This window comes from Coregonus lavaretus (assembly GCF_964263955.1).
Source record: "Coregonus lavaretus genome assembly, chromosome: 33".
Lineage (NCBI taxonomy): Eukaryota > Metazoa > Chordata > Actinopteri > Salmoniformes > Salmonidae > Coregonus > Coregonus lavaretus.
The window spans coordinates 8,954,215-8,969,179 of NC_140020.1; the positions used below are offsets into that span (position 1 = coordinate 8,954,215).

The window sequence follows — 14,965 nt, forward strand, 5'->3', positions numbered from 1 at the left end:
ATGGTGAAGCGTGATTCATCACTCCAGAGAACGTGTTTCCACTGCTCCAGAGTCCAATGGCGGCGAGCTTTGCACCACTCCAGCCGACACTTGGCATTGCGCATGGTGATCTTAGGCTTGTGTGAGGCTGCTCGGCCATGGAAACCCATTTCATGAAGCTCCAAACAAACTATTGTGCTGACGTTGCTTCCAGAGGCAGTTTGGAACTCAGTAGTGAGTGTTGCAATCGAGGACAGACAATTTTTATTCGCTACGTGCTTCAACACTCAGTGGTCCCGTTTTGTGAGCTTGTGTGGCCTACCACTTCGTGGCTGAGCCGTTGTTGCTCCTAGACATTTCCACTTCACAATAACAGCACTTACTGTTGACTGGGCAGCTCTAGCAGGGCAGAAATTTGACGAACTGACTTGTTGGAAAGGTGGCATCCTATGACGGTGCCATGTTGAAAGTCACTGAGCTCTTCAGTAAGGCCATTCTACTGCCAATGTTTGTCTATGGAGATTGCATGGTGGTGTGCTCGATTTTATACACCTGTCAGCAACGGGTGTGGCTGAAATAGCCGAATCCACTAATTTGAAGGAGTGTCCACATACTTTCCAGTGACCTGAATCTCCCCACTCCCTCCCACTCCTCTCTGTAGTGTGCTGTAATGTAAACAACCCCAGCAGCTAGCTACCTGTAGAGGTCATGAACCAGCCCTTCATCATAACGGGAACATAGGTGGTTGAGCAGCAGCTCATGTTTCCCATAGAGACACAGGTAGTTGGAGACCGGGAAGGGCTTCAGTGACAGACAGGTGATGGTCTCCACCATGTCGTACTGGTTCAGGTGCAGGTGGAAGTAGTTGCCAGTCTCAATGCGGCCAGTCAGGATCTCTCTGCCCTGGGGAGAATAGGACAAATCAGACTGAGATTTCAGTATTGTTGTTAACATCACAACTTGTATGAGAACTTGGAAAAATAATCCCCATCTTTTTCAGATCTTGCTTTGCAAAATGAGCAGTTAAATAAAGTCACAAAGACAAATGCATACTTATGTGACAAAATGAGAAGTTAAATAAAGTCACAAAGACAAATGCATACTTATGTGACAAAATAATCAAGCCATGCACCTTCTAGTGAGCATTTAAAATGGCACCTACTTCTACAGGGTGAACTGCAGATGGCCTTTGCTCTGGTTTGGTAGCATGGAGATAACAGTATCCTCCTGGCAGTCTCCCACCTTGGTACAAAACAGTGTGTACAGATGTTAAAAGCAGATAGAACAGCTAAACAGGGTTTTATGGGTTTACTGATGCCAATAAACAATGAAAACCCAGGCATGACTCCAAGTCACAGACATGTCTTGCTTACAGTGAGCTGAAAATAATGTTTCCAACTGTGGGATGCTCTGAAATACCTAATTAGTCTAATATTTATAAAAACACATGGTAACTTGATGAGCAATAAATACTTACAGTACTCTATGTATTTTCAAATGAACATACTTTTATATGTGTGGATAACTACCACAGTTTAAGAGACAATGCTGTAGAAAATGCAGTGAAATACCTGGTCATTGCTTAACTATAACACATGGATGAAGATCATTTCTCTGGTTATTTCTATGCATTTCTACCACTAGGAAAAAAAGTTCAAAGCTATTGAATTAGTTAGAAACGGACAAAGAGAAGTGGTTGTATTGTGAGCACACCTCTTGACATTACCTTGTTTACCCTGTGACTAAACAAATACAGAATCGGCCATTGTTACGGTTCATTGTTGTTTGATTATCAAACACAGTAAAATGAGAAACAATTGAGTAGCTCAGAGATTCCATTACCAGGGAACAATGTAGCATTACATACAAATGTGAGATGGAGTACATTCTCCTGAACAGACATTGCATAATAGGATATACAATGTGCTACCGTTTGGGTTTTGAATAAATCAACAGTGATAGAAAAAAAGACAAGAGAATTATGACTCAATCAGAATTATAAACTGGGTGGTTGGAGCCCTGAATGCTGAGTGGCTGAAAGTATGACAAAAATATAATTTTTACTGTTCTAATTACGTTGGTAACCAGTTTATAATAGCAATAAGGCACCTCTGGGGTTTGTGATATATGGTCAATATACCACGGCTAAGGGCTGTATCCAGGCACTCCGTGTTGCGTCGTGCTTAAGAACAATCCTACTGTCCATATTCCACATTCCCTCGGGCCTTATTGCTTAACTATAACACATGGATGAAGATCATTTCTCTGGCTATTTCTGTGTTGGATGGCAGCAGACCTTGGATCTTGGCCTGTGTGTAGATGGGGATGAGGCGGTCCAGGTCGGCTGGAGGGTTGATGGCCGGCTCCAGCGTGGGGTCGAAGAAGGGCAGCAGTGTAGCAGCCAGCTCCTGGCCCACCTCCCTAGAGTTGAAGCTGGAGTGGGACCACTGGTCTGCATGATAGCGCCGGGAAAATTTGGTGAGGGGCCCGGCGGCGCGGATGGTGGAGTCGTTGGTATGGAATGTGGTGTCTATGACCAGTCGGCCGTCGTACACCAGACAGGCGTCGTTGATGGTCTTAAAGGCATCATAGTCCACCCCTTTGGAGGAGAGGTTCATAAAGACCTACAGGGAGAAATCAAGGACGGTTAGGCAGTTTTACTACATTTCTACAAAAAATTATCCTGATACCAGCTATTATACTCTGCTCATACGAAAATGAAATCCACAATTAAAATGGACAGTAAGAGACCAAAAATGATTGACGCCCACAAGACCACTGATATACAATCCATTTTAGAGATCTGTTACACAATTCACTGAATCAAGTATGAGGTTACTGCACCCTAGTTAGAGCCCCTCTTTTCTCTCAGAGCTGGTGATTTGGACTTACAGAGCACTCCAGCCAGAGACGCTGACTGTCACTGGTGAAGGACAAGGAGGTGATTGGCTCAGAGTTCTGTCCGTCATTCATCTGGGCCAGCAAGCAGTTGTGGTGGACATGGACCCCACTCTTCTCCAAGGCCTTCTTCATGGCCTTCTCCACTGTGGGGTTGCTGAAGCAGGAGCTGGGGCTGGGGCTGCAGCTGGAGCCCTCCGTGGTGGGCAGATGGACCAGGTGGATGCGATAGCCTTGGACATCCAGGCATAACAGAGTCTCCACACAGGTGTACACATCAATGGTGTTGCCGTACACTATGGCATTACCTGTAGTGCCGCAATAAAAACAAGACATTCCAATAAAGAACAGATTGATGCAATTGACAATCACAAGAGGAGGATTGGTTGAAATGTATTACAGCCAGCCTTCTCAAATTACTCAGATGCTATGTGGATGGAGAAGGTCAGGTCACTTGGCAACAAGGGGGCAAGGCAACCACACAAAGACTGACTAATCTTCTCTTTGTCAGTGAAGAGCTGTGGAGGAGGGATGAGATGAGAGCATCTATTTGAGTGACCTCTGAATTCTTACAGCTTAGCCTCTCTATGACATGCTCTGATGACGCAAACTCACTGATGATGGTGATAGGAGGATTTACATTTGTTTAGCCTTCAGTGAATGTGTCCTTTGATGCACAGGTTATGGAAGTGGCCGCTTTCTCCTCGAGCTAGCCATCCCTAACCTTGGGCTTATTATCCTAAATGGGAATAACAACCATGGCTGCAGCATTCCAGTTGATTTGGGAGACAGTAATGTAGATATTGTGCATTTCTAAGGCCTATATATAAAAAAGAACTACTATTTTTTTGGGGAAAAAGGAGAAGAATTGTATAATAGTAAGCATTCAAGTTAGCAGCATTCTGGTTGAAAAAATACAATAGAGATCATCCCAAATTTTGTAATCATGTTTATAAGGACTGCAAGCGTGAAGTTGATGCATTTATGTAGAAGTAAAGCTGTTCATTGAAGCACACCACTGTTAGTCACGGCTTTGTTTTTCTGTCTCTGTCCATGGTGCTGAAGTGGACAGCACTGCCACTACTGAGGACCATGCTGCCAGTATATTTTCACATTTTACATTTTAGTAATTTAGCAGACGCTCTTATCCAGAGCGACTTATAGTTAGTGAGTGCATACATTTTTCATTATTCATATATTTCTATGAAGTATATCATTATTACTCCTGCTTTCCATAATTATCTTGCCAGAACTTAAAAGGAATAAGGAACAAATAAAACACATTTTCAAACAATTTTTCTTGTCTACATTAGATTCATAGTAGGAGTAATTTGCATCTAGTAATGATTTCCTACATAATGAACGGATCCCCTAATTAGTTAATATAATAGGCTTAATCTGAATCACTGCACATCTCATATTTCTTCAGAGGAAAATGATTAATTCTACTTAATGACATCAGTCTTTTCATCAGCCCCCTTGCCTATGTCTGCATTCCAAATGGCACTCTATTCCCTTTATAGTGCACTACTTTTGACCAGGGCCCTATATAGGGAATAGGGTACCATTAGGGATGCAAGCCTCTCAGAAATGAATATCACCCTGTAAATGGAGGGAGATGGAGGAGGCAGACCTGGTTGAGAGAGATGAAAGATTTCCCCCTCTCACTAATTAGACCCTAATAATTCATAGGCTTTTGAATAATGTCACATCCATGGAAATTAATGTAAGGGGGTTATCATGCCTTTAGCACTTCCTACATACAGTACATACACTGAGTATACCAAACATTAAGAACACCTTCCTAATATTGAGTTGCACCCCCTTTTGCCCTCAGAACAGCCTCAATGTTTAGCAGATGTTATTGCGGGTGTAGCGAAATGCTTGTGTTCAACCATGTTTTATCAGTTATTTCAATGTTAAGTGCCATTTCTGTTTAGTATAGTTTGTAGAGTGTTTCTTTTAGGATAGAATACCCAGGTAAAGATTTAAAATAGTTGTTTTGATACTCCCTAAGTTGTATGCGTTAGTAAATACTTAGATACATTTCTGAGGTGCTCCAGGGTCAATCACTTTAATTTATTTTAAAAAGTAGTGTCGAACCTGCAGGCACCTGTAAAAATTTTGTTTATCCAAGCCAAGTCCTGGAAGCTCTCTAGATCCCCATTCCTTCTAATTGTACAAAATGATGTGATGCCTCTCTGCGTCCACTGTTTAAGTTATGTGAAGCCAACTCAGCAGTTTGACCTCTGTCTAAATGAAGTTGCTTAACTATCCTAAACCGTGTCTTGAGAGAGAAATTAATCCACTGATTTTGTCTATTGTATATTTATTTTACCATGTCCTTATTACCGAAAACTGACTGGATGGGTATCTCTGTCAAAGTAGTCTCAATGTCTTTCCATTTAGATTCGTTTTCTGAATTGCACGAACACACCAGAGGTCTCAATTGGGCTGACACAAAATAATATTTTAGGCTTGGTAAGACCATACCCCCGTCTTTCGGTAATTGTAATGTTGTACATCTAATTCTTGGCCTCTTACTGTTCCAGATAAACCTTGATATCCGTTTGTCCCATTCCCTGAACTGGTTAGGTGGGATTTCTATGGGCAGTGATTGGAACGAATACAGTAACCTCGGCAGGATATTCATTTTGATTGTTTCAATTCTACTACTAAGATCCAAGTGAATTCCACCTGTCCAGGTCATCATATATTTTGTTGTTGATGGGAACGTAATTCATGTCATAAAGTTTGGGTGTATCTTTTGGTAGGTTTACTTCAATATATTTAATGGATGAAGAGGTCCACTGGAAGTTATACCAGCTCTTCAGTGCTTGCTGTGGGGTATGATTATATACTAGGGCTTAGGTCGGACATGAATAACGTTTTTTGATGCACTGTATCACTTATTTGTTGAAACCAAATCTATCCATAACTTGGAATAGATAATCCCATCCCACTGAATCAAATGCTTTTTCTGCATCTAGACTGATTAATATAGCACTTGTCTTCTCCTGAGTGATGTGTTCCATCACATGTAGTGTTCCCCTTATGTTGTCTGTCTATTTCATATGAAATCAATTTAATCCCCATCAATCAATTTTGGGATTATGTCCTCCATTCCTTTGGCTGTTATTGATGCATACAGTTCATAATCCATGTTAAGAATTAAGATAGGTCTATAGGAACTGCATTCCTTCTTATCTTTACCCTCTTTTGGAATTACAGATATTATGGCTTCTCTCCACGATGGTGGTAGAGCCCCCTCCTGCAGAGTCCAATTCAAACAGGCCTGAAGTAGAGGTGTTTGTTGTTCTCTGAAGGCTTTGAACCTTTCTGAAGGGAAGCCATCAGTGCCTGGAGATGTGTTTGCTTTTAGATTAGATATTGCATTATTAATTTCTTCAGTGGTTATTTCTGAAGTAAGTCTATCATTTTGCTCTGTCCCAATTGAGGGGAGATCAAGTGAGTTATCTGGTTGCTTGTACAGATTTGTATAGTATGATTAAAATGCATTCTGTATTTCATCAACAAATTCTGTATTTCATCCACAAATTGTATTCTGTGCTTGTTGTTTTCTGAGTCTCCATGCTAGTAATTGTGTTGCCTTTGAGCCTGCTTCATATATCGTTGTTTCAGGAACCTGAGCTTTTTCTCTACTTCTTCACTATATACAGTGAGGGAAAAAAGTATTTGATCCCCTGTTGATTTTGTACGTTTGCCCACTGACAAAGACATGATCAGTCTATAATTTTAATGGTAGGTTTATTTGAACAGTGAGTGACAGAATAACAACAAAAAAATCCAGAAAAACGCATGTCAAAAATGTTATAAATTGATTTGCATTTTAATGAGGGAAATAAGTATTTGACCCCTCTGCAAAACATGACTTAGTACTTGGTGGCAAAACCCTTGTTGGCAATCACAGAGGTCAGACGTTTCTTGTAGTTTGCCAGCAGGTTTGCACACATCTCAGGAAGGATTTTGTCCCACTCCTCTTTGCAGATCTTCTCCAAGTCATTAAGGTTTCGAGGCTGACATTTGGCAACTCAAACCTTCAGCTCCCTCCACAGATGTTCTATGGGATTAAGGTCTGGAGACTGGCTAGGCCACTCCAGGACCTTAATGTGCATCTTCTTGAGCCACTCCTTTGTTGCCTTGGCTGTGTGTTTTGGGTCATTGTCATGCTGGAATACCCATCCACGACCCATTTTCAATGCCCTCGCTGAGGGAAGGAGGTTCTCATCCAAGATTTGATGGTACATGGCCCCGTCCATCGTCCCTTTGATGTGGTGAAGTTGTCCTGTCCCCTTAGCAGAAAAACACCCCCAAAGCATAATGTTTCCACCTCCATGTTTGATGGTGGGGATGGTGTTCTTGGGGTCATAGGCAGCATTCCTCCTCCTCCAAACACGGCGAATTGAGTTGATGCCAAAGAGCTCGATTTTGGTCTCATCTGACCACAACACTTTCACCCAGTTCTCCTCTGAATCAATCAGATGTTCATTGGCAAACTTCAGACGGCCCTGTATATGTGCTTTCTTGAGCAGGGGGACCTTGCAGGCGCTGCAGGATTTCAGTCCTTCACGGCGTAGTGTGTTACCAATTGTTTTCTTGGTGACTATGGTCCCAGCTGCCTTGAGATCATTGACAAGATCCTCCCGTGTAGTTCTGGGCTGATTCCTCACCATTCTCATAATCATTGCAACTCCACGAGGTGAGATCTTGCATGGAGCCCCATGCCGAGGGAGATTGACAGTTATTTTGTGTTTCTTCCATTTGCGAATAATCGCACCAACTGTTGTCACCTTCTCACCATGCTACCTGCCGATGGTCTTGTAGCCCATTCCAGCCTTGTGTAGGTCTACAATCTTGTCCCTGACATCCTTGGAGAGCTCTTTGGTCTTGGCCATGGTGGAGAGTTTGGAATCTGATTGATTGATTGCTTCTGTGGACAGGTGTCTTTTATACAGGTAACAAACTGAGATTAGGAGCACTTCCTTTAAGAGTGTGCTCCTAATCTCAGCTCGTTACCTGTATAAAAGACACCTGGGAGCCAGAAATCTTTCTGATTGAGAGGGGGTCAAATACTTATTTCCCTCATTAAAATGCAAATCAATTTATAACATTTTTGACATGCGTTTTTTTGTTGTTATTCTGTCTCTCACTGTTCAAATCAACCTACCATTAAAATTATAGACTGATCATTTCTTTGTCAGTGGGCAAACGTACAAAATCAGCAGGGGATCAAATACTTTTTTCCCTCACTGTATCTGGTCAATTTCCTATTTTACCTAAAGAATCTCACGTAATATAAGAGGGTCTTTGAGATGACTATGAGATCGTTATAAGCTTCCTAATGTTTCCTGTAATTTCAGAAGTTTCTGTGCTTTAATCTTTTTCTTGAGAGATGATGAGGCTATGATCTTCCTTCTAATAACCGCCTTAGCAGGAGATACTTCCCCGCTATCATTATTCTCCAGATAGACGTTCAATTCTGTCTTTATTGATTCCTTGAATGCTGGCTCATTCAGCTTGCTTGTATTAAGCCTCCATATAGTATTTATTGGTTTGCTATCAAGGTGTAGAGTTAGGTAAACTCCATTATGATCCCTCTGCCCGATGCTTACAATCCTTAGGTCTGTACCTATCTGCACTGTACATGAAAAAGTAGTCTAACCTGGATTATTCAGTGTGGTGGGCTGAGTAAAAAGTAGTCTAACCTGGAGTATTCAGTGTGGTGGGCTGAGTAAAAAGTAGTCTAACCTGGAGTACTCAGTGTGGCGGGCTGAGTAAAAAGTAGTCTAACCTGGAGTACTTAGTGTGGCGGGCTGAGCAAAAAGTATATTCCCTTTCTGACATATGGAAGTCGCGCCATACATCAATCAGTCCTAAATTCCTGTAATATCGTTTTGATCTTTTTAGCAACCAGACTTATTTTCCTATTTTGATCTGTGCTGTCCAATTTTGAGTTTGAAATCATGTTAAAATCCCCTCCACAGATAAGAGTGCCAGAGGTTTCTGAGGCAATTAAATCAAACACCTTCTTAAAGAAGACCATTTCACTCCCCGGGGGCGTGTATACATTCAACAATGTAACTTCATTGTTATCCAGTTTACATTTAACAAGGATAAATCTCCCCTCCTTGTCTTTTATTTCTGATATAAACTCAAAATTAACTGAATTTGGGATAACAATTGCAACGCCCCTTCTACCCGTTTTATAATTAGAGAAAAAGCTATTCCTATAGCCCATTTTCTTAAGTTTCTCATGTTCAGGAGGGGATAAAAGAGTTTCCTGTCAGAATAATATGTCAACTCTCTCCCGTTTCATCTTTGCTATTACCTTACTTCTCTTGATGGCACTCCCCAGTCCTTTTACATTGAGACTGATGACCTTCAATTCCCGATGATGCATCAATATAGACCCAAAAACCTGTGTACCATAACAGCCGGCTTAACATGAACCAAAAATAAATAAATATATAAAAAAAGAAGAAGAATAGAAAAGTAAACCAAAGTGGGAAGAGCCTTTGCTATAAGGACTCCCATGTCAGAGGATTGTCCCTTGCCTCTGGAGTTTGAGGGGATGAGCCTGACCTCTGGAGGGGCCCCTTACTCAAGCATCAAAATGTGTGACAGTCGCAAACAAAACCTGTTGGAACCAAAAATAAAAAGGGCGCCTTTTTTGTCGCCTACTCACATCAGTTATTTACAAGAGAAAAAAAGCAGTATAATGTAACAGGGGATAAATAATGGAACAAAAACAGTCTGGTCTGTATCTTATACCCTAGAATAGCCTATATAAGCCATCAACCATATGCAGTCCATTCATTGAATCCTCCCCATGATACAGTATGTCCTTCTGTCACCACATTGTCAGTGTCATTCATCATTAGCTAATAGATCTGTTAATAACGTGACCATACGTAATGTATTCATGTAGGCCACATACTTTAGGCTTCTCACCTTTACAAAGCAGTAGGGAAAAATAGGGGAGCTGTTTTACCTCTTGCAATGTCAACCATAATGGTCCAATATGTCTAACAGCTCGCCGTGACTATTAAGTCCGTAAAATCCGATTCAGTATCTTCGATCTTCTCGTTGGAAATGCCGGAGTCTCTCTCGAATGTGAACGTCCTCTCCGCGACCTGCCGACCACGGTCCATGGGAGGAGCTGCTCGAGTGTCTCCTGGTGGTATACTCCACTGGGACGCCCCTCGACTTCAGGTCCTCAGCCGCCTCGTCTGCATGCACCTATGAAACCGGGTCGTTATCCAGAAATACCTGCATCTTTGCCAGGAATGGTGTTTGGAAGCGAATCCCTTTCTCTTTTAGTACCTTCTTAATAGGGCTGTATTAATTCCTTCTTTTCAGCATCTCTCCCTTGATCGCAGTGTTCCATGTGTCCATTTCCCCAATGCTCTGTTCTGCTTCCCCCATTCTTGTAAATATGCGGTGAAGTTCTTCTTTGTTTTCTTCAAGTTTCTGGTTAATGTCCTTCTTGAACTAATTTAGTTATTTTCTTCTCAGAGTTCCTCCCGAAAGCAGAATTCCTCCTTTATCACCTCACAGAATTAGGGTTATTTTGCTGCTGCTAGCTCGTTTGTGCTAGTATTAGCCATCTCTGTGTCGTTGATGATTTTAGTTTCTCCTACCTTATTACGGACTATCGTTGTCACTCCACAACCTTTTCCTGCTTTTCCCTTTTCTATTGTAGCGTAAGTTACTATAATACTCAGAGTAAATACTTGAATTTGTGGGGGAAATACCCAACCGATAAATCTTGCAGCCATTTCCTAAATTGCGTCACCGAAAGTCTGTGGTGGACCATTCTTGATACACACGGGAAACTGTTGAGCGTGAAAAACCCAGCAGAGTTGCAGTTCTTGACACAAACCGGTGTGCCTGGCACCTTCTACCATACCCTGTTCAAAGGCACTTAAATATTTTGTCTTGCCCATTCATGCTCTGAATGGTAAACATACACAATCCTTGTCTTAAGTGTCTCAAGGCTTAAAAATCCTTCTTTAACCTGTCAACTCCCCTTCATCTACACTGATTGAAGTGGATTTAACAGGTGACATCAATAAGGGATGATACCTTTCACCTGGATTCACCTGGTCAGTCTATGTCATGGAAAGAGCATAATGTTTTGTACAGTCAGTGTACATACTCACCTGGTTACCAGCCTGTATGTGTCACTCCTCACATTTTTCTTGGCATGACAAGGAGTGGCAAGGAGTGGCATGATGGCAGAAACAGATTGGTATCCAGGCCACATACATACCCTTCAGCTTCACAAAGTTGTTGAGCAGCCACTGGTAAGCGGTCACACAGTCGTGGTGGTCGTTGAGGGTGAAGAGGTTGGATGGGACAGGCCCGGTGTATCTACGACGGGGCTGGGCTGGGAGCTGGCTTTTGGGGGGAAGATGGCTGCTGTCCACACCAGTGGGACAGGGAACCTAGCAGGGACGAACCCAGAAATCCTCACAGAAATCATTCAGGTTTCAGAACATCAATACAGAATTATAATGTGATTATGAAATGATGACGATTGTAACAAAATAAAATCCATAGATGACACTACAGAAAGTGTGCTTTAATTTCCCCCAACACTATGACATAAAACATATTATATGTATATATATACTACTACTAATTATAATATTATATGCAGGATGTCCCTCTAACCTGGTACTGCTGGCCTGTACAGAGGATGAGATGATCATATGGCACCTTCCTGCCCCAAGATACCAGCACATGCTTGGCTGCCCTGTCGATGCCCACCATCTTGCCAGTCACCACGTTGATCCAGGAGCGCAGCGACATCTGGGCATGGTCCCTGTCGCTGGAGCCATGGCTGTGGGTAGTGGAGAGGGGGAGTGAAGTCAGTCTAAAATAGAGGTTAATTCTGTAGTATGCTAGCGCTATTATTGAGCCCATTGAAAGTCATAAGTCATCCTCGAACACCAAAGATGAAATAATGCCCAAGCGTTAATGAGATTTCCATTGACATTGATGACTACAGTCTACCATGTAGGCCTTAAAATGACAACAAGAGAAGCTGCAGGTGTCTCACCTTGTGGACAAGAATCTCATATTTTCATTGGTGTAGTAGCCTGGGAAGCCATGCGTGGAGATCAGAGTCATGTTATTGAACCTCAGGTGTGGGCTGGAGAAGGAAAGGCACATACTGATTACTGGGAAGAGAACCCTGAGTCGTGAGTGCAGCTACTGTGCAGTGCAGAATAGGATCATGTTTATTTTCTCAGAAATGATGACCTCATCCTACCTAAACACAGATGCTCTTGACCTGATGATCAAAATGCTGTATTTCGCCAATAATTATCTCTCAGCGTTCCTGTTCCATTTTGTAGTAGCGGGGAACATCTAATACCAAACATATAGTACATGGGTTCCAGGAAGAATAGAACACATCACAGAGAAATGAGCACAGGCTCTCTCTGTCTGCAGTGTTCTGTTATTCTCTGAGAGCTGAGTGAGTGGGCGCAGATGCAGCTGAATGCTTCCACCTAATTCCCCTATTGCATTTCATCTACATCGGTATGCATTAAAAATCCTTTATTTTCTAAGCCTCATAGTAAAAGCCCTTCCTTTTGTTTGGTCTGGTTTTGTCTCCGGCCTGTAGTGTTCCTCTTATGCGTTTACAATCAGGAGTGTAAAAGGTCTCTTGTGATGTAAATGTCCTCCTTTGTTCTGTGCCAAATGGACATTATCCCCATTGGTGATACAACAGAGAAAGCCTCAATGGTGTTGTGTGAAAAGGAGATGTACACTGGGCTGAGTCATGTCATGTCAAGCTTTAGATCGCCTGCAAGTCTGCTGCCTCTCTCTGGGAGGGAAAGTGATTGATCTTGGCTAATGAATGCACCATATCTAAGTTGCAAATGTATGTAGGAAGTGAACAAATACCTTTTCAGGCAACACAAACTGATGTGTCAACACACAATAGTTATTAAAACCCTTTAATGTTGATAGATTTTAACACTTGGCTTGCTGTATAGAGAAAAAGCTCAACTATAGTCTTTGTTCACAACGGCAGCCTAATCCAGTGTGTTTTCTGGTGAACAGAGTATAATCAGAGCTCATTTCAATCCAACTTTCCGTGTCAATCTGAGCCAGAAGGTGGGTTTAACGCCCAGCAGAGGCATTAAGGCCTGTTATTGGGCTCTGGACGTGACCAAAAAACCAGCTCCTGTCTGTCTGTTATCAGGCGCTGACAGACAACCGCTGTAACCCCGACACCCGACACCCCACTCCCCCCACCCCACTGACCACCAGGCAGAGAGGCCGAGCCACCCCACCACCTCTTTATCTGTCTGCCCTGCTCCCCCTGATCTGACCCTGTCCCACTGAGGAGTGGAGGGTGGGCTGGATGGAGGAGGATGGAAAGCTGGAGGCCAGCCGTTTGGGTTGGCCTGATAAGGGGGCCCAGCATGGCCCAAGCTGACCCATCACTCAGACGGCCCACTGCTAGCACCGCCTCACCATTAGTTTAGTGGACACTAACTGCCTCATTAGTCAAGTCATTAGTGACAGCAAACACAGATCGCTGCAGAAGATCCCTGACATGAGAACAGTGGAGTGGCTAATTAAAGGGCCAGCGCCGGGCCCTCCTGAATGCCAGCCCCAGGCAGCTGTGTGCCCATCGCCCAGCCGCCCTGCCTGCCAACCCCCTCCCTGAGTTATGCACGTTCCCTCCTTCCGCGCTGCTTTCACATCCACACACAATGACCTGGTTGCTTGGCAGTTATCGGCTGGCGGCGAATGACCAGACCTAGACCCCATATTGTCTGGAGGAACAGTTCATCTCAAAGATGGAATGAATGCAAACATGTAGCTCCTCTTTCTAGCCAACAAAAGGTCTGGCGACATTTCCAGAGATAGGATGCCTGGAATAAAAGACGAATTAAGGAGAAAACTCATTCTGAAAGTGAATGCTGTTGACATACACTTTAGACAAGTGTTTTTACTTGTGGTCATGGAGGGTTGTCGTGTGTGCAGGCTTTCATCCAAGCCTAGAACTATAATGCCTCATTCATCAAATCAACTAAACATCAAGACTTTGAGAAGCAAGAATCTGCATGTGTAGATAGTCATAAATAAGCTTTTCTTAACCTCAGCAAAACATACTGTAATAACAAAAGTTGTGGTATTGGTGTTTGTTTGAAGGTAACCATGAATTCAGGCCAATACTAAGCAGGCTGTACAGATTGCCTTGGTGGGAGAAGGGATGGTAGTGCATTAACACGTTGCTCTGGGTGGGTATGCCTTTTAGTCTCCTCCCTACTCATATTTCTACTAATCACTGCTGCTCTAATACCTACCAGTCACTCCCACTAACTACAATCATCTAGAGGAGGATGACATTGAGCTTCCTCTAAAACATACATTTCTAAATGCAATTTATGAATGCCATGTATACAATTTCTCAATACCAGAAAGCGAGCACCTCCAGAAATGCTAAGCCAGTGTCTGATGCCCCCACTACCACGATCCTGGCATTGATGGTAACTTTTGGTTCCATGGTTAGCTTTCGGTTGATGTGGTTGAGAGCATACGGGACCTGAGGAGAAGAGAGAGAGAGCGTGTGTAAAAGTCACAGATTCATCTGTTTGATTACCAGCAATCTAACCAATATAGACGACAAACACAATTATTGCGTTCCTAAAAGCTGTATTAATAATGTGCACACCATTTTCCCATTTGGGTTTCTTTGAATGACAATGGCCTAAAACCCAGAGATGGGCATTTATCACAGCACTTAACTACCTAAAAGAGAGTACCAGCTTTCAGACAAAAAATCATAATATTATTTTAGTAGCGTTTATACCAAAAATATGGACATTTCTTAATGTTTGATGGTTCCACTGGAAACGCTGAGTGAAACGTAATAAGTGGCAGCACTCCTACTTAAATATGAACTATTTTATTATGAGTACTGACCCTATTGAAAACACATTTCCAAATGTCAAAGCATTCAACGCAAGGTCAACATTCACAAGGCCGCAGGGCCAGACGGATTACCAGGACGTGTACTCCGAGCATGCGCTGACCTACT

At 42.7% G+C, this 14,965-nt stretch overlaps 1 protein-coding gene across 1 annotated transcript in view; it reads right to left on the bottom strand.

The window, feature by feature from the left end:
• The window catches only part of cfap61 (cilia and flagella associated protein 61), a gene marked incomplete at both ends in the record, with an annotated part of 30,901 nt that overhangs the window by 1,648 nt on the left and 14,288 nt on the right, over positions 1-14,965 (bottom strand). The window contains 8 exons of the mRNA XM_084150875.1: positions 677-882; positions 1,142-1,221; positions 2,276-2,603; positions 2,872-3,185; positions 11,171-11,345; positions 11,575-11,743; positions 11,963-12,055; positions 14,343-14,470. Coding sequence (XP_084007001.1) covers positions 677-882; positions 1,142-1,221; positions 2,276-2,603; positions 2,872-3,185; positions 11,171-11,345; positions 11,575-11,743; positions 11,963-12,055; positions 14,343-14,470 — 1,493 coding nt within the window. The remainder of the gene's footprint in view (positions 1-676; positions 883-1,141; positions 1,222-2,275; positions 2,604-2,871; positions 3,186-11,170; positions 11,346-11,574; positions 11,744-11,962; positions 12,056-14,342; positions 14,471-14,965) is intronic.